A 20,280-nucleotide genomic window follows, 5' to 3' on the forward strand; every position below is an offset into this window, starting at 1 on the left:
TCAGCTGAAACAACATCAGTGGGCTGATTTAACACGGCAGGCTAACAGATCGGTATCTGAGGCACCCTAGACTGATCAGCTGAAACAACATCAGTGGGCTGATTTAACACGGCAGGCTAACAGATCGGTATCTGAGGCACCCTAGACTGATCAGCTGAAACAACATCAGTGGGCTGATTTAACACGGCAGGCTAACAGATCGGTATCTGAGGCACCCTAGACCGATCAGCTGAAACAACATCAGTGGGCTGATTTAACACGGCAGGCTAACAGATCGGTATCTGAGGCACCCTAGACTGATCAGCTGAAACAACATCAGTGGGCTGATTTAACACGGCAGGCTAACAGATCGGTATCTGAGGCACCCTAGACTGATCAGCTAAAACAACATCAATATCTCAATGCATGTACTCCTATTGAATATGTATTCACCTGTATTGTGGATAGGATACATCTTAAAATGGACCCAGTTTATCAAGAGAGATTTACCATTCTAATACAACGATTACCATTATATTACCAAAATGATGCTTTTATGTTCAAATCAATGCATTCAAACACGGCTGTCTCTGGGACATGACGTCGTAAACAGTTACGGCCACCTTGACCTCCAGAAACCGGTAAAAGCCCTAACAAATCCATATCGGTCATTCCCTCTCCGCGTGTGTGTGTTGTACCCTCCTCTCTGTGTTTGTGTGTGTGTGTGTGTGTTGTACCCTCCTCTGTGTGTGTGTGTGTGTTGTACCCTCTGTGTGTGTGTGTGTTGTACCCTCCTCTGTGTGTGTGTGTGTGTGTGTGTGTGTGTGTTGTACCCTCCTCTCTGTGTTTGTGTGTGTGTGTGTGTGTGTGTGTGTGTTGTACCCTCCTCTATGTGTGTGTGTGTGTGTGTGTGTGTGTGTGTGTGTGTTGTACCCTCTGTGTGTGTGTGTGTGTTGTACCCTCCTCTGTGTGTGTGTGTGTGTGTGTGTGTGTTGTACCCTCCTCCTCGCTCTGTGTGTATGTGTGTGTGTGTGCAAGTGCGTGTGCGTGTGTGGTACATACCCTCCTCTCTACACTTCTCCCTCCACAGCAGGTTATCCTCAGCCAGTATCCTCCAATAGGAACAGGTCTGAGCAGCATGCATCAGATCTCTGGGCTCCAGGAACGTCAGGACATACAGGGCCAACTACAGGAGACACACAGTCATATCAACGTCAGGAGACACAGGGCCAACTACAGGAGACACACAGTCATATCAACGTCAGGAGACACAGGGCCAACTACAGGAGACACACAGGGCCAACTACAGGAGAGACAGTCATATCAACGTCAGGAGACACAGGGCCAACTACAGGAGAGACAGTCATATCAACGTCAGGAGACACAGGGCCAACTACAGGAGACACACAGGGCCAACTACAGGAGACACACAGTCATATCAACGTCAGGACACACAGGGCCAACTACAGGAGAGACAGTCATATCAACGTCAGGAGACACAGGGCCAACTACAGGAGAGACAGTCATATCAACGTCAGGAGACACAGGGCCAACTACAGGAGAGACAGTCATATCAACGTCAGGAGACACAGGGCCAACTACAGGAGACACACAGGGCCAACTAGAGGAGACACACAGTCATATCAACGTCAGGACACACAGGGCCAACTACAGGAGACACACAGGGCCAACTACAGGAGACACACAGTCATATCAACGTCAGGACACCACACAGGGCCAACTACAGGAGACACACAGGGCCAACTATAGGAGACACACAGTCATATCAACGTCAGGACACACAGGGCCAACTACAGGAGACACACAGTCATATCAACGTCAGGAGACACAGGGCCAACTACAGGAGACACACAGGGCCAACTACAGGAGACACACAGGGCCAACTACAGGAGACACACAGGGCCAACTACAGGAGACACACAGGGCCAACTACAGGAGACACACAGGGCCAACTACAGGAGACATACAGGGCCAACTACAGGAGACACAAAGGGCCAACTACAGGAGACATACAGGGCCAACTACAGGAGACACACAGTCATATCAACGTCAGGACATACAGGGCCAACTACAGGAGACACACAGTCATATCAACGTCAGGACACACAGGGCCAACTACAGGAGACACACAGGGCCAACTATAGGAGACACACAGTCATATCAACGTCAGGACACACAGGGCCAACTACAGGAGACACACAGGGCCAACTATAGGAGACACACAGGGCCAACTACAGGAGACACACAGTCATATCAACGTCAGGACACACAGGGCCAACTACAGGAGACACACAGTCATATCAATGTCAGGACACACAGGGCCAACTACAGGAGACACACAGGGCCAACTACAGGAGACACACAGTCATATCAATGTCAGGACACACAGGGCCAACTACAGGAGACACACAGGGCCAACTATAGGAGACACACAGTCATATCAACGTCAGGACACACAGGGCCAACTACAGGAGACACACAGGGCCAACTACAGGAGACACACAGTCATATCAACGTCAGGACACACAGGGCCAACTACAGGAGACACACAGGGCCAACTATAGGAGACACACAGTCATATCAACGTCAGGACACACAGGGCCAACTACAGGAGACACACAGGGCCAACTACAGGAGACACACAATCATATCAACGTCAGGACACACAGGGCCAACTACAGGAGACACACAGGGCCAACTATAGGAGACACACAGTCATATCAACGTCAGGACACACAGGGCCAACTACAGGAGACACACAGGGCCAACTACAGGAGACACACAGTCATATCAACGTCAGGACACACAGGGCCAACTACAGGAGACACACAGGGCCAACTACAGGAGACACAATCATATCAACGTCAGGACACACAGGGCCAACTACAGGAGACACAATCATATCAACGTCAGGACACACAGGGCCAACTACAGGAGACACGCAGGGCCAACTACAGGAGACACACAGGGCCAACTATAGGAGACACACAGTCATATCAACGTCAGGACACACAGGGCCAACTACAGGAGACACACAGGGCCAACTACAGGAGACATACAATCATATCAACGTCAGGACACACAGGGCCAACTACAGGAGACACACAGGGCCAACTATAGGAGACACACAGTCATATCAACGTCAGGACACACAGGGCCAACTACAGGAGACACACAGGGCCAACTACAGGAGACACACAGTCATATCAACGTCAGGACACACAGGGCCAACTACAGGAGACACACAGGGCCAACTACAGGAGACACACAGTCATATCAACGTCAGGACACACAGGGCCAACTACAGGAGACACACAGGGCCAACTACAGGAGACACACAATCATATCAACGTCAGGACACACAGGGCCAACTACAGGAGACACACAGGGCCAACTATAGGAGACACACAGTCATATCAACGTCAGGACACACAGGGCCAACTACAGGAGACACACAGGGCCAACTACAGGAGACACACAATCATATCAACGTCAGGACACACAGGGCCAACTACAGGAGACACACAGGGCCAACTATAGGAGACACACAGGGCCAACTACAGGAGACACACAGGGCCAACTACAGGAGACACGCAGGGCCAACTACAGGAGACACACAGGGCCAACTACAGGAGACACACAGGGCCAACTACAGGAGACACACAGGGCCAACTACAGGAGACACGCAGGGCCAACTACAGGAGACACGCAGGGCCAACTACAGGAGACACACAGGGCCAACTACAGGAGACACGCAGGGCCAACTACAGGAGACACGCAGGGCCAACTACAGGAGACACGCAGGGCCAACTACAGGAGACACACAGGGCCAACTACAGGAGACACGCAGGGCCAACTACAGGAGACACACAGGGCCAACTACAGGAGACACGCAGGGCCAACTACAGGAGACACACAGGGCCAACTATAGGAGACACACAGTCATATCAACGTCAGGACACACAGGGCCAACTACAGGAGACACACAGGGCCAACTACAGGAGACACACAGGGCCAACTACAGGAGACACACAGGGCCAACTACAGGAGACACGCAGGGCCAACTACAGGAGACACGCAGGGCCAACTACAGGAGACACGCAGGGCCAACTACAGGAGACACACAGGGCCAACTACAGGAGACACACAGGGCCAACTACAGGAGACACACAGGGCCAACTACAGGAGACACACAGGGCCAACTACAGGAGACACGCAGGGCCAACTACAGGGGACATACAGGGCCAACTACAGGAGACACACAGGGCCAACTACAGGAGACACACAGGGCCAACTACAGGGGACATACAGGGCCAACTACAGGAGACACACAGTCATATCACTGACCTATCACCATTTAACAACAATCACATACACACTACTGTTCACTAGTTTGGGGTCACTTAGAAATGTCCTTGTTTTTGAAAGAAAAGCACAACAAAATGTGTCCATTAAAATAACATCAAATTGATCATAAATACAGTGTAGACATTGTTTGTGTTTGTGTGTGTGTGTGTGTGTGTGTGAGAGAGCATGCGTGCGTCCTGTGTGTGAGCGTGCGTGCGTCCGTGTGCCTCCGTCCTCTGTGTGTGTGTGTGTGTGTGTGTGTGTGAGAGAGAGCATGCGTGCGTCCTGTGTGTGAGCGTGCGTGCGTCCGTGTGCCTCCGTCCTCTGTGTGTGTGTGTGTGTGTGTGTGTGTGTGTGTGAGAGAGCATGCGTGCGTCCTGTGTGTGAGCGTGCGTGCGTCCGTCTGCCTCCGTCCTCTGTGTGTGTGTGTGTGTGTGTGTGTGTGAGAGAGAGCGTGCGTGCGTGCGTCCTGTGTGTGAGCGTGCGTGCGTCCGTGTGCCTCCGTCCTCTGTGTGTGTGTGTGTGTGTGTGTGTGTGTGTGTGTGTGTGCCTCCGTCCTCTGTGTGTGTGTGTGTGTGTGTGTGTGTGTGTCCGTCCTGTGTGTGTGTGTGTGTGTGTGTATGAGCGTGTGTGTGTCCTCTCACCTCTTTGGGCAGCAGGCAGATGAAGTCTCGTTGGAACTGAGGCTCAATAACCTGCATCATGTGCTTCACCTGATTGGACTCACAGGTGTCAATCAACTCATCCAGAGCCAATAGACGCTCAGGACCACTCCACGCCTAAAGGAAGGGGGTGGGAGGAAGGTAGAGGGAGCGAGGGAGAGGAGAGAGGAAGCAGAGGGAGAGGAGAGAGGAAGAGAGGGGGAGCAGGGGAGATTAGAGTGAGAGAGCGGAGGGAGAGGAGAGTGAGAGAGAGGATAAAGGAAAATAGACGGGAGAGGAGAGAAAGGGTAGAAAACAGAGGGAGAGAGGGAGTGAAAGAGAGGACACAGAGAGAGAGAGAGAGGGTAGAAAACAGAGGGAGAGAGGGAGGGGAAGAGAGGACACAGAGAGAGAGAGAGAGGGTAGAAAACAGAGGGAGAGAGGGAGGGGAAGAGAGGACACAGAGAGAGAGAGAGAGAGAGAGGGTAGAAAACAGAGGGAGAGAGGGAGGGAAAGAGAGGACACAGAGAGAGAGAGAGAGAGAGGGTAGAAAACAGAGGGAGAGAGGGAGGGGAAGAGAGGACACAGAGAGAGAGAGAGGGTAGAAAACAGAGAGAGAGAGGGAGGGGAAGAGAGGACACAGAGAGAGAGAGAGAGAGAGGGTAGAAAACAGAGGGAGAGAGGGAGGGAAAGAGAGGACACAGAGAGAGAGGGGAGAGAGGGAGCAGGGAGAGAGGGGAGAGGGAGCAGAGAGAGAGGGAGTCGAGAGAGAGGGAGGATAGAGAGGGAGCAGAGAGAGGGGAGAGAGGGAGCAGAGAGAGAGGGAGTCGAGAGAGAGGGAGTCGAGAGAGAGGGAGCAGAGAGAGAGGGAAGCAGAGAGAGAGAGCAGAGAGAGAGGGGAGCAGAGAGAGAGGGAGTCGAGAGAGAGGGAGTCGAGAGATAGGGAGTCGAGAGAGAGGGAGCAGAGAGAGAGAGGAGCAGAGACCAATACATAAATATTTGATACAAAACCAGGAGGTTTACACACACAAACAAATAGTTATTAATATAATGAAAGATCGTCTGGATCACGTCTTCTATGAAGGAGACCTGCCAGCTTTCTGTACCAGGTAACACCTGGATCACATCTTCTATGGAGGAGACCTGCCAGCTTTCTGTACCAGGTAACACCAGGATCACGTCTTCTATGGAGGAGACCTGCCAGCTGTCTGTACCAGGTAACACCTGGATCACGTCTTCTATGGAGGAGACCTGCCAGCTTTCTGTACCAGGTAACACCTGGATCACGTCTTCTATGGAGGAGACCTGCCAGCTTTCTGTACCAGGTAGCACCTGGATCACGTCTTCTATGGAGGAGACCTGCCAGCTGTCTGTACCAGGTAGCACCTGGATCACGTCTTCTATGGAGGAGACCTGCCAGCTGTCTGTACCAGGTAACACCTGGATCACGTCTTCTATGGAGGAGACCTGCCAGCTGTCTGTACCAGGTAACACCTGGATCACGTCTTCTATGGAGGAGACCTGCCAGCTGTCTGTACCAGGTAACATCTGGATCACATCTTCTATGGAGGAGACGTGCCAGCTGTCTGTACCAGGTAACACCTGGATCACGTCTTCTATGGAGGAGACCTGTCAGCTGTCTGTACCAGGTAACACCAGGATAACATCTTCTATGGAGGAGACGTGCCAGCTGTCTGTACCAGGTAACACCTGGATCACATCTTCTATGGAGGAGACCTGCCAGCTGTCTGCACCAGGTAACACCTGGATCACGTCTTCTATGGAGGAGACCTGCCAGCTGTCTGTACCAGGTAACACCTGGATCACGTCTTCTATGGAGGAGACCTGCCAGCTGTCTGTACCAGGTAACACCTGGATCACATCTTCTATGGAGGAGACCTGCCAGCTGTCTGTACCAGGTAACACCTGGATCACGTCTTCTATGGAGGAGACCTGCCAGATGTCTGTACCAGGTAACACCTGGATCACGTCTTCTATGGAGGAGACCTGCCAGCTGTCTGTACCAGGTAACATCTGGATCACATCTTCTATGGAGGAGACGTGCCAGCTGTCTGTACCAGGTAACACCTGGATCACATCTTCTATGGAGGAGACGTGCCAGCTGTCTGTACCAGGTAACACCTGGATCACATCTTCTATGGAGGAGACCTGCCAGCTGTCTGTACCAGGTAACACCTGGATCACATCTTCTATGGAGGAGACCTGCCAGCTGTCTGTACCAGGTAACACCAGGATCACGTCTTCTATGGAGGAGACGTGCCAGCTATCTGTACCAGGTAACACCTGGATCACATCTTCTATGGAGGACACCTGCCAGCTGTCTGTACCAGGTAACACCTGGATCACGTCTTCTATGGAGGAGACCTGCCAGCTATCTGTACCAGGTAACACCTGGATCACGTCTTCTATGGAGGAGACCTGCCAGCTGTCTGTACCAGGTAACACCTGGATCACATCTTCTATGGAGGAGACCTGCCAGCTGTCTGTACCAGATAACACCTGGATCACGTCTTCTATGGAGGAGACCTGTCAGCTGTCTGTACCAGGTAACACCTGGATCACGTCTTCTATGGAGGAGACGTGCCAGCTGTCTGTACCAGGTAACACCTGGATCACATCTTCTATGGAGGAGACCTGCCAGCTGTCTGTACCAGGTAACACCTGGATCACGTCTTCTATGGAGGAGACCTGCCAGCTGTCTGTACCAGGTAACACCTGGATCACGTCTTCTATGGAGGAGACCTGCCAGCTGTCTGTACCAGGTAACACCTGGATCACATCTTCTATGGAGGAGACCTGCCAGCTGTCTGTACCAGGTAACACCTGGATCACGTCTTCTATGGAGGAGACCTGCCAGATGTCTGTACCAGGTAACACCTGGATCACGTCTTCTATGGAGGAGACCTGCCAGCTGTCTGTACCAGGTAACATCTGGATCACATCTTCTATGGAGGAGACGTGCCAGCTGTCTGTACCAGGTAACACCTGGATCACATCTTCTATGGAGGAGACCTGCCAGCTGTCTGTACCAGGTAACACCAGGATCACGTCTTCTATGGAGGAGACGTGCCAGCTATCTGTACCAGGTAACACCTGGATCACATCTTCTATGGAGGACACCTGCCAGCTGTCTGTACCAGGTAACACCTGGATCACGTCTTCTATGGAGGAGACCTGCCAGCTATCTGTACCAGGTAACACCTGGATCACGTCTTCTATGGAGGAGACCTGCCAGCTGTCTGTACCAGGTAACACCTGGATCACATCTTCTATGGAGGAGACCTGCCAGCTGTCTGTACCAGGTAACACCTGGATCACGTCTTCTATGGAGGAGACCTGCCAGCTGTCTGTACCAGGTAACATCACTCTATCCCATTATACTACTCAGAATGCCTCTCTGTGTGTGTAAAGCGCTCTCGGCTCCCAGGACTTCCTGGCTGTAGTTAGGGGCTGTTAGGGAGACACACCAAGCAGTCTGTTTACAAGAGAGAGGGGCTGGGAGAGAGAGGGGGGCTGGGAGAGAGAGGGGGGCTGGGAGAGAGAGGGGCTGGGGAGAGAGAGGGGCTGGGGAGAGATGGGCTGGGGAGAGATGGGCTGGGGAGAGAGGGGAGGGGCTGTGGGAGAGAGGGGAGGGGCTGTGTTTTAGGTGTCTCTCTCACCTGGAAGGTGTGCAGCCAGTCCTGCAGGCCGGAGGGGGGCGGACCTGAAGTCACACGTCTCCCCTGAGCTGAATGCCCATTGGCTGCTCGCAGGTCCCCAAAGGTAGTGGGCGTGGTCTGGAATGGAACGAAACTGGAGGGACTAGACAGGCGGACAGATGGAGAGAGAGAAAAGGAGAAAGGAAAGAGAGGGAAAAGTATTAGTAATTATCCAGAGTTAAGCTCAGCGTTACCCCACAGTAGAGATAATGAGAGAGAGACGTTCTGCTCCCCACAGTAACTGATGTCTGGTCCATGGTCTGGACCCACAGTAACTGATGTCTGGTCCATGGTCTGGACCCACAGTAACTGATGTCTGGTCCATGGTCTGGACCCACAGTAACTGATGTCTGGTCCATGGTCTGGACCCACAGTAACTGATGTCTGGTCCATGGTCTGGACCCACAGTAACTGATGTCTGGTCCATGGTCTGGACCCACAGTAACTGATGTCTGGTCCATGGTCTGGACCCACAGTAACTGATGTCTGGTCCACGGTCTGGACCCACAGTAACTGATGTCTGGTCCACGGTCTGGACTCACAGTAACTGATGTCTGGTCCACGGTCTGGACCCACAGTAACTGATGTCTGGTCCATGGTCTGGACCCACAGTAACTGATGTCTGGTCCATGGTCTGGACTCACAGTAACTGATGTCTGGTCCATGGTCTGAACCCACAGTAACTGATGTCTGGTCCAAGGTCTGGACCACAGTAACTGATGTCTGGTCTGGTCCATGGTCTGGACCCACAGTAACTGATGTCTGGTCCATGGTCTGAACCCACAGTAACTGATGTCTGGTCCACGGTCTGGACCCACAGTAACTGATGTCTGGTCCATGGTCTGGACTCACAGTAACTGATGTCTGGTCCATGGTCTGAACCCACAGTAACTGATGTCTGGTCCATGGTCTGGACCCACAGTAACTGATGTCTGGTCCATGGTCTGGACCCACAGTAACTGATGTCTGGTCCATGGTCTGGACCCACAGTAACTGATGTCTGGTCCATGGTCTGGACCCACAGTAACTGATGTCTGGTCCACGGTCTGGACCCACAGTAACTGATGTCTGGTCCACGGTCTGGACCCACAGTAACTGATGTCTGGTCCACGGTCTGGACCCACAGTAACTGATGTCTGGTCCACGGTCTGGACTCACAGTAACTGATGTCTGGTCCACGGTCTGGACCCACAGTAACTGATGTCTGGTCCATGGTCTGGACTCACAGTAACTGATGTCTGGTCCATGGTCTGAACCCACAGTAACTGATGTCTGGTCCAAGGTCTGGACCCACAGTAACTGATGTCTGGTCTGGTCCATGGTCTGGACCCACAGTAACTGATGTCTGGTCCATGGTCTGAACCCACAGTAACTGATGTCTGGTCCACGGTCTGGACCCACAGTAACTGATGTCTGGTCCATGGTCTGGACTCACAGTAACTGATGTCTGGTCCATGGTCTGAACCCACAGTAACTGATGTCTGGTCCATGGTCTGGACCCACAGTAACTGATGTCTGGTCCATGGTCTGGACCCACAGTAACTGATGTCTGGTCCATGGTCTGGACCCACAGTAACTGATGTCTGGTCCACGGTCTGGACCCACAGTAACTGATGTCTGGTCCATGGTCTGGACCCAAAGAAACTGATGTCTGGTCCATGGTCTGGACCCACAGTAACTGATGTCTGGTCCACGGTCTGGACCCACAGTAACTGATGTCTGGTCCACGGTCTGGACTCACAGTAACTGATGTCTGGTCCACGGTCTGGACCCACAGTAACTGATGTCTGGTCCATGGTCTGGACTCACAGTAACTGATGTCTGGTCCATGGTCTGAACCCACAGTAACTGATGTCTGGTCTAAGGTCTGGACCCACAGTAACTGATGTCTGGTCTGGTCCATGGTCTGGACCCACAGTAACTGATGTCTGGTCCACGGTCTGAACCCACAGTAACTGATGTCTGGTCCACGGTCTGGACCCACAGTAACTGATGTCTGGTCCACGGTCTGGACCCACAGTAACTGATGTCTGGTCCATGGTCTGGACCCACAGTAACTGATGTCTGGTCCATGGTCTGGACCCACAGTAACTGATGTCTGGTCCATGGTCTGGACCCACAGTAACTGATGTCTGGTCCACGGTCTGGACCCACAGTAACTGATGTCTGGTCCATGGTCTGGACCCACAGTAACTGATGTCCTGTCCATGGTCTGGACCCACAGTAACTGATGTCTGGTCCACGGTCTGGACCCACAGTAACTGATGTCTGGTCCACGGTCTGGACTCACAGTAACTGATGTCTGGTCCACGGTCTGGACCCACAGTAACTGATGTCTGGTCCACGGTCTGGACCCACAGTAACTGATGTCTGGTCCACGGTCTGGACCCACAGTAACTGATGTCTGGTCCACGGTCTGGACCCACAGTAACTGATGTCTGGTCCATGGTCTGGACCCACAGAAACTGATGTCTGGTCCATGGTCTGGACCCACAGTAACTGATGTCTGGTCCACGGTCTGGACCCACAGTAACTGATGTCTGGTCCACGGTCTGGACTCACAGTAACTGATGTCTGGTCCACGGTCTGGACCCACAGTAACTGATGTCTGGTCCATGGTCTGGACTCACAGTAACTGATGTCTGGTCCATGGTCTGAACCCACAGTAACTGATGTCTGGTCCAAGGTCTGGACCCACAGTAACTGATGTCTGGTCTGGTCCATGGTCTGGACCCACAGTAACTGATGTCTGGTCCACGGTCTGAACCCACAGTAACTGATGTCTGGTCCACGGTCTGAACCCACAGTAACTGATGTCTGGTCCACGGTCTGGACCCACAGTAACTGATGTCTGGTCCATGGTCTGGACCCACAGTAACTGATGTCTGGTCCATGGTCTGGACCCACAGTAACTGATGTCTGGTCCACGGTCTGGACCCACAGTAACTGATGTCTGGTCCATGGTCTGGACCCACAGTAACTGATGTCTGGTCCATGGTCTGGACCCACAGTAACTGATGTCTGGTCCACGGTCTGGACCCACAGTAACTGATGTCTGGTCCACGGTCTGGACGCACAGTAACTGATGTCTGGTCCACGGTCTGGACTCACAGTAACTGATGTCTGGTCCACGGTCTGGACCCACAGTAACTGATGTCTGGTCCATGGTCTGGACCCACAGTAACTGATGTCTGGTCCATGGTCTGGACTCACAGTAACTGATGTCTAGTCCATGGTCTGAACCCACAGTAACTGATGTCTGGTCCAAGGTCTGGACCCACAGTAACTGATGTCTGGTCTGGTCCATGGTCTGGACCCACAGTAACTGATGTCTGGTCCACGGTCTGGACCCACAGTAACTGATGTCTGGTCCATGGTCTGGACCCACAGTAACTGATGTCTGGTCCATGGTCTGGACCCACAGTAACTGATGTCTGGTCCATGGTCTGGACCCACAGTAACTGATGTCTGGTCCATGGTCTGGACCCACAGTAACTGATGTCTGGTCCATGGTCTGGACCCACAGTAACTGATGTCTGGTCCATGGTCTGGACCCACAGTAACTGATGTCTGGTCCATGGTCTGGACCCACAGTAACTGATGTCTGGTCCATGGTCTGGACCCACAGTAACTGATGTCTGGTCCATGGTCTGGACCCACAGTAACTGATGTCTGGTCCATGGTCTGGACCCACAGTAACTGATGTCTGGTCCATGGTCTGGACCCACAGTAACTGATGTCTGGTCCATGGTCTGGACCCACAGTAACTGATGTCTGGTCCATGGTCTGGACCCACAGTAACTGATGTCTGGTCCATGGTCTGGACCCACAGTAACTGATGTCTGGTCCATGGTCTGGACCCACAGTAACTGATGTCTGGTCCATGGTCTGGACCCACAGTAACTGATGTCTGGTCCACGGTCTGGACCCACAGTAACTGATGTCTGGTCCACGGTCTGGACCCACAGTAACTGATGTCTGGTCCACGGTCTGGACCCACAGTAACTGATGTCTGGTCCATGGTCTGGACCCACAGTAATTGAATAAATGTTCAATATGGAGTGCGTGTTTTACCTGAGTCTGTGTGTGTGTGTGTGTGTGTGTGTGTGTTACCTAGGTGTGTGTTACCTGAGTCTGTGTGTGTGTGTATGTTACCTAAGTGTGTGTTACCTGAGTCTGTGTGTGTGTGTGTGTGTGTGTGTGTCACCTAGGTGTGTGTTACCTGAGTCTGTGTGTGTGTGTGTGTGTGTGTGTGTGTTACCTAGGTGTGTGTTACCTGAGTCTGTGTGTGTGTGTGTGTGTTACCTAGGTGTGTGTTACCTGAGTCTGTGTGTGTGTGTGTGTTACCTAGGTGTGTGTTACCTGAGTCTGTGTGTGTGTGTGTGTGTGTTACCTAGGTGTGTGTTACCTGAGTCTGTGTGTGTGTGTGTTACCTAGGTGTGTTTTACCTGAGTCTGTGTGTCTGTATTACCTAGGTGTGTTACTTGAGTCTGTGTGTGTGTGTGTTACCTAGGTGTGTGTTACCTGAGTCTGTGTGTGTTACCTAGGTGTGTGTTACCTGAGTCTGTGTGTGTGTGTGTGTGTGTGTTACCTAGGTGTGTGTTACCTGAGTCTGTGTGTGTGTGTGTGTGTGTGTGTGTGTTACCTAGGTGTGTGTTACCTGAGTCTGTGTGTGTGTGTGTTACCTAGGTGTGTGTTACCTGAGTCTGTGTGTGTGTGTGTGTTACCTAGGTGTGTGTTACCTGAGTCTGTGTGTGTGTGTGTGTGTGTTGCCTAGGTGTGTGTTACCTGAGTCTGTGTGTGTGTGTTACCTAGGTGTGTGTTACCTGAGTCTGTGTGTGTGTGTGTGTGTGTTACCTAGGTGTGTGTTACCTGAGTCTGTGTGTGTGTGTTACCTAGGTGTGTTTTACCTGAGTCTGTGTGTGTGTGTGTGTGTGTGTGTGTATGTTACCTAGGTGTGTGTTACCTGAGTCTGTGTGTGTGTGTGTGTGTGTTACATAGGTGTGTGTTACCTGAGTCTGTGTGTGTGTGTGTGTGTGTGTTACCTGAGTCTGTGTGTGTGTGTGTGTTACCTAGGTGTGTGTTACCTGAGTCTCTGTGTGTGTGTGTGTTACCTGAGTCTGTGTGTGTGTGTGTGTGTGTTACCTAGGTGTGTGTTACCTGAGTCTGTGTGTGTGTGTGTGTGTTACCTAGGTGTGTGTTACCTGAGTCTGTGTGTGTGTGTTACCTAGGTGTGTGTTACCTGAGTCTGTGTGTGTGTGTGTTACCTAGGTGTGTGTTACCTGAGTCTGTGTGTGTGTGTGTTACCTAGGTGTGTGTTACCTGAGTCTGTGTGTGTGTGTGTGTGTGTGTGTGTTACCTAGGTGTGTGTTACCTGAGTCTGTGTGTGTGTGTGTGTTACCTAGGTGTGTGTTACCTGAGTCTGTGTGTGTGTGTGTGTGTGTTACCTAGGTGTGTGTTACCTGAGTCTGTGTGTCTGTATTACCTAGGTGTGTTTTACCTGAGTCTGTGTGTCTGTATTACCTAGGTGTGTGTTACCTGAGTCTGTGTGTGTGTGTGTGTTACCTAGGTGTGTGTTACCTGAGTCTGTGTGTGTGTGTTACCTAGGTGTGTTTTACCTGAGTCTGTGTCTGTATTACCTAGGTGTGTGTTACCTGAGTCTGTGTGTGTGTGTGTTACCTAGGTGTGTGTTACCTGAGTCTGTGTGTGTGTGTGTTACCTAGGTGTGTGTTACCTGAGTCTGTGTGTGTGTGTGTGTGTGTGTGTGTGTTACCTAGGTGTGTGTTACCTGAGTCTGTGTGTGTTTGTGTGTTACCTAGGTGTGTGTTACCTGAGTCTGTGTGTGTGTTACCTAGGTGTGTTTTACCTGAGTCTGTGTGTCTGTATTACCTAGGTGTGTTTTACCTGAGTCTGTGTGTCTGTATTACCTAGGTGTGTGTTACCTGAGTCTGTGTGTGTGTGTGTGTTACCTAGGTGTGTGTTACCTGAGTCTGTGTGTGTGTTACCTAGGTGTGTTTTACCTGAGTCTGTGTGTCTGTATTACCTGAGTGTGTGTGTGTGTGTGTGTGTGTGTGTCTGTATTACCTGAGGTAGTTGGAACCTTTGCAGTGTTTCTTGCCTGAAGGGAAAGGCCTGATGTCTGGTCCATGGTCCAACTTCCTCTTCATCTGAGAGAGAGAGATGGAGATGGGTGGATGGAGAGGTAGGGAGAGAGTGAGAGAGGGAGAGAGAGAGAGAGAGATGAAGGAATGAGAGAGAGAGAGAGAGAGAGAGAGAGAGAGAGAGAGAGAGAGAGAGAGAGAGAGAGAGAGAGAGAGAGATGGGTGGATGGAGAGAGAGAGAGATGAAGGAATGAGAGAGAGAGAGAGAGAGAGAGAGAGATGAAGGAATGAGAGAGAGAGATGAAGGAATGAGAGAGAGAGAGAGAGATGAAGGAATGAGAGAGAGAGAGAGAGAGAGAGAGATGAAGGAATGAGAGAGAGAGATGAAGGAATGTGAGAGAGAGAGAGACGGGTGGATGGAGAGAGAGGTGGAAGGATGACAGAGGGAGATGGAAGGATGACAGAGGGAGAGGAGTAGATGTTAAGCCACTGTTTTCTATATTGACAGTAAAACCAGGAACCAGCGCACACACACCCATTTCCAGCATACGGCCTATAGACACACACACACAAAAAAACAACCCTAACAAATCCAAACATAATCCAATCGTAACCCAACCATGCGGTCTGTTTCCAAGAGCCCTGGAAATACCAGGCACTGATGAGTTACACTTAATATGAAGGCTGCTCTCTCTGTGTGTGTGTGTGTGTGTGTAGCCTAATCAACGTACATTCTACACGAGCTATAGATGGCCTATAGATGGTTTTACATGGATTATAAATAGTTTTAACTGGTTTATAGATGTTTTAAAATGTTCAAACATTAATGGTCATCAGAGTTTGTTATGAAGGGACTTCAAAGACGGAAACGTCATGACAACAAAATATCATCACCTCACTATAATAAACATTCCACCTCACTATAATAAACATTTCACCTCACTATAATAAACATTCCACCTCACTATAATAAACATTTCACCTCACTACAATAAACATTCCACATCACTACAATAAACATTCCACCTCACTATAATAAACATTCCACCTCACTATAATAAACATTTCACCTCACTATAATAAACATTTCACCTCACTATAATAAACATTTCACCCCACTATAATAAACATTTCACCCCACTATAATAAACATTCCACCCCACTATAATAAACATTCCACCCCACTATAATAAACATTCCACCCCACTATAATAAACATTCCACCTCACTATAATAAACATTCCACCTCACTACAATAAACATTCCACCTCACTATAATAAACATTTCACCCCACTATAATAAACATTCCACCCCACTATAATAAACATTCCACCCCACTATAATAAACATTCCACCCCACTATAATAAACATTCCACCCCACTATAATAAACATTCCACCTCACTACAATAAACATTCCACCTCACTATAATAAACATTCCACCCCACTATAATAAACATTCCACCCCACTATAATAAACATTCCACCCCACTATAATAAACATTCCACCTCACTATAATAAACATTCCACCCCACTATAATAAACATTCCACCCCACTATAATAAACATTCCACCCCACTATAATAAACATTCCACCTCACTATAATAAACATTCCACCTCACTACAATAAACATTCCACCCCACTATAATAAACATTCCACCCCACTATAATAAACATTTCACTTCACTATAATAAACATATTGGGAACAGCCAACTCTACAGACTGTTCCGGGTTGGGAACAGCCAACAGACAACTCTACTCTACAGACTGTTCCGGGTTGGAAATAGTGATAGATAGCAGACATCAAAGTTATAAGGATTCAACTTTAAGCAAATCAGAGATGTGTGTTTTGAATTGAGGAGGGTAACAGAACACTTGCCTGGCTACCCAGACTCCTTGCTCTGGTCAAAGGCTATGCCCCGCCCACAGACATTCTGCAATTCCATGGTAACGGAATTATGCTTCGACACAGTTTGTTCACACACACATACACATATATATACGCGAAGAAAAACATTGATTTCAAAGTTTAACAAACCATACAATTCTATAAACGAGGACCACTTTTAACAGTTTCAACTGAAAAGTGTCGAAAAACTAATTCGCTGGAACAACTTTACAGATGCTTGATCTCCGGTAACAGAATTACAGTAAAATCTCCACCAGGTTTCTTCCAAAAAACTCGGTTAAATATCTGCCTTGAATTAAGATTCAAAGAAATTATGGGATGTCAGTTATGATATAAGGCATTTAAGTCCTTTACAAGGTGCTCTTATCCAGAGTGACTTACAGGAGCGATTGGAGTTAAGTGCCTTGCTCAAGGGCAAAGACAGATTTTTCACCTAGTGGGCTCGGGGATTCGAACCAGTGACCTTTCGGTTACTGGCCCAACGCTCTTAAATCGCTAGACTTGAGTTTGAAAAGAAGTGAAGTGGATTTACACCTTGTAACCGAATTACATCATGGGTCCCTGATCTGTACACTACACAGAAACGCCTAATTATGGATATGAATGTTATTTTCATGTTTCACAAGTTTGGGCATCACAACACAGCAGAGTAGTGTGTAGTCGAGTATTACTACTGTATTGTACTGCACTACCGTACTCCACTACACTGTGCTGCACTACTGTACTGTATTATAATGTACTACTGTATTGTACTACTGTATTGTATTGTACTACTGTATTGTACTACTGTATTGTACTGTATTGAACTAATGTATTGTAATGTAGTGTATTGTACTACTGTATTGTATTGTACTACTGTATTGTACTGTTTTATACTACTGTATTGAACTACTGTATTGTACTACTGTATTGTACTGTATTATACTACTGTTTTATACTACTGTATTATACAAATGTATTGTACTGCTGTATTGTACGTCCAGTGTAGGTCGGTGTTCGGTGGGTGAGGTTGCTGGTTACAGTAAATGGAGAGAGAGGGGGCTCATGGGTAGGAGTCAGTAAGACCTGGGAAAGGGAGAGAGAGACGGGGCTCATGGATAGGAGTCAGTAAGAGCTGGGAGACGGAGAGAGAGAGGGGGCTCATGGGTAGGAGTCAGTAAGAGCTGGGAGAGGGAGAGAGAGAGGGGGCTCATGGGTAGTAGTCAGTAAGAGCTGAGAGGGAGAGAGGGGGCTCATGGGTAGGAGTCAGTAAGAGCTGGGAGAGAGAGAGAGAGAGAGACACTGAACATAACAGTCAGTGGAAGGGAGGACAGTAACAGGAGACACTATGAGCTGAACATAACAGTCAGAGGGAGGGAGGACAGTAACAGGATGAGCTGAACATTATGAGTTGAATTTAAGGCAATATATATTAGTTGGCTGGGGTCTTTAGGTCAGCAGTATTGTGTATATTAGTTGGCTGGGGTCATTAGGTCAGCAGTATTGTGTATATTAGTTGGCTGGGGTCATTAGGTCAGCAGTATTGTGTGTATTAGTTGGCTGGGGTCTTTAGGTCAGCAGTATTGTGTTGTGTATATTAGTTGCCTGGGGTCTTTAGGTCAGCAGTATTGTGTTGTGTATATTAGTTGGCTGGGGTCTTTAGGTCAGCAGTATTGTGTATATTAGTTGGCTGGGATCTTTAGGTCAGCAGTATTGTGTATATTAGTTGGCTGGGATCTTTAGGTCAGCAGTATTGTGTATATTAGTTGGCTGGGGTCTTTAGGTCAGCAGTATTGTGTATATTAGTTGGCTGGGATCTTTAGGTCAGCAGTATTGTGTATATTAGTTGGCTGGGATCTTTAGGTCAGCAGTATTGTGTATATTAGTTGGCTGGGATCTTTAGGTCAGCAGTATTGTGTTGTGTATATTAGTTGGCTGGGATCTTTAGGTCAGCAGTATTGTGTATATTAGTTGGCTGGGATCTTTAGGTCAGCAGTATTGTGTATATTAGTTGGCTGGGATCTTTAGGTCAGCAGTATTGTGTTGTGTATATTAGTTGGCTGGGATCTTTAGGTCAGCAGTATTATGTATATTAGTTGGCTGGGATCTTTAGGTCAGCAGTATTGTGTATATTAGTTGGCTGGGATCTTTAGGTCAGCAGTATTGTGTATATTAGTTGGCTGGGATCTTTAGGTCAGCAGTATTGTGTTGTGTATATTAGTTGGCTGGGATCTTTAGGTCAGCAGTATTATGTATATTAGTTGGCTGGGATCTTTAGGTCAGCAGTATTGTGTATATTAGTTGGCTGGGATCTTTAGGTCAGCAGTATTGTGTATATTAGTTGGCTGGGATCTTTAGGTCAGCAGTACTGTGTATATTAGTTGGCTGGGATCTTTAGGTCAGCAGTATTGTGTATATTAGTTGGCTGGGATCTTTAGGTCAGCAGTATTATGTATATTAGTTGGCTGGGATCTTTAGGTCAGCAGTATTGTGTATATTAGTTGGCTGGGATCTTTAGGTCAGCAGTATTGTGTATATTAGTTGGCTGGGGTCATTAGGTCAGCAGTATTGTGTTGTGTATATTAGTTGGCTGGGGTCTTTAGGTCAGCAGTATTGTGTATATTAGTTGGCTGGGGTCTTTAGGTCAGCAGTATTGTGTATATTAGTTGGCTGGAGTCTTTAGGTCAGCAGTATTATGTATATTAGTTGGCTGGGGTCTTTAGGTCAGCAGTATTGTGTATATTAGTTGGCTGGGATCTTTAGGTCAGCAGTATTGTGTTGATATTAGTTGGCTGGGGTCTTTAGGTCAGCAGTATTATGTATATTAGTTGGCTGGGGTCTTTAGGTCAGCAGTATTGTGTATATTAGTTAGCTGGGGTCTTTAGGTTAACGCCCAAGCCAGGTGACACCATACCACTGCTGCCAGGGGCCAGGGTGCGCATCATGGCATGCACCACACACATACTGTTGCACCAGGCTGAGGGGGGACTCCCGTTCCTGCGACACACACACACGTGTGTGTGTGTGTGTGTGTGTGTGTGTGTGTGTGTGTGTGTGTGTGTGTGTGTGTGTGTGTGTGTGTGTGTGTGTGTGTGTGTGTGTGTGTGTGTGTGTGAGTAAAAACACTTTCAGATTGATTTAGCCTAATCAACCGGAACAAAACATTGGTTCACACTAGCCGTGTGTTCCTTATCGGTTGTTTTCCCCAAGCGGCCGCAGATTCATTCATTGATTCGGTTCGCCAACACCATTCTATAATAGTCTATAGCGCCGCAGAATACATACACGCACCGCAGCCCCGGACACAACAGACGAACGGATGGCCAAGCAACAACCGTATACATTTAGCTTCTGTTAGCTTATATTGTGTAGGCTACATCTCAGAGCGTGTTTCTAAACGGTAGACTACTTGGAGAGACGGGGTGAAAAAGAACGGGCGCGTCACGTTTCCTACGGTGTTCCCCTCTCTCACTCCCTATTCCGCAGTAGTCTATTTCTATACCCTAGAGAGAACAGAAGCACGAGCCCCACCACCAACAAACCCCAATATACCAGATCAATAACACTAGTATACAGTAG

General features: G+C 49.1%; 1 protein-coding gene across 1 annotated transcript in view; it reads right to left on the minus strand.

The window, feature by feature from the left end:
• LOC139379523 (F-box/WD repeat-containing protein 7-like) overlaps positions 1 to 20,280 on the minus strand; it is a 47,428-nt gene that overhangs the window by 24,207 nt on the left and 2,941 nt on the right. Inside the window, exons 2-5 of the mRNA XM_071122342.1 lie at positions 14,792 to 14,874; positions 8,669 to 8,810; positions 4,992 to 5,126; positions 1,042 to 1,165 (exon numbers count right to left, since the gene is read on the minus strand). Of these exons, the coding sequence (XP_070978443.1) occupies positions 1,042 to 1,165; positions 4,992 to 5,126; positions 8,669 to 8,810; positions 14,792 to 14,874 (484 nt within the window). The remainder of the gene's footprint in view (positions 1 to 1,041; positions 1,166 to 4,991; positions 5,127 to 8,668; positions 8,811 to 14,791; positions 14,875 to 20,280) is intronic.

The sequence above is a fragment of the Oncorhynchus clarkii genome, chromosome 21 (assembly GCF_045791955.1).
Source record: "Oncorhynchus clarkii lewisi isolate Uvic-CL-2024 chromosome 21, UVic_Ocla_1.0, whole genome shotgun sequence".
Classification (NCBI taxonomy): Eukaryota; Metazoa; Chordata; class Actinopteri; order Salmoniformes; family Salmonidae; genus Oncorhynchus; species Oncorhynchus clarkii.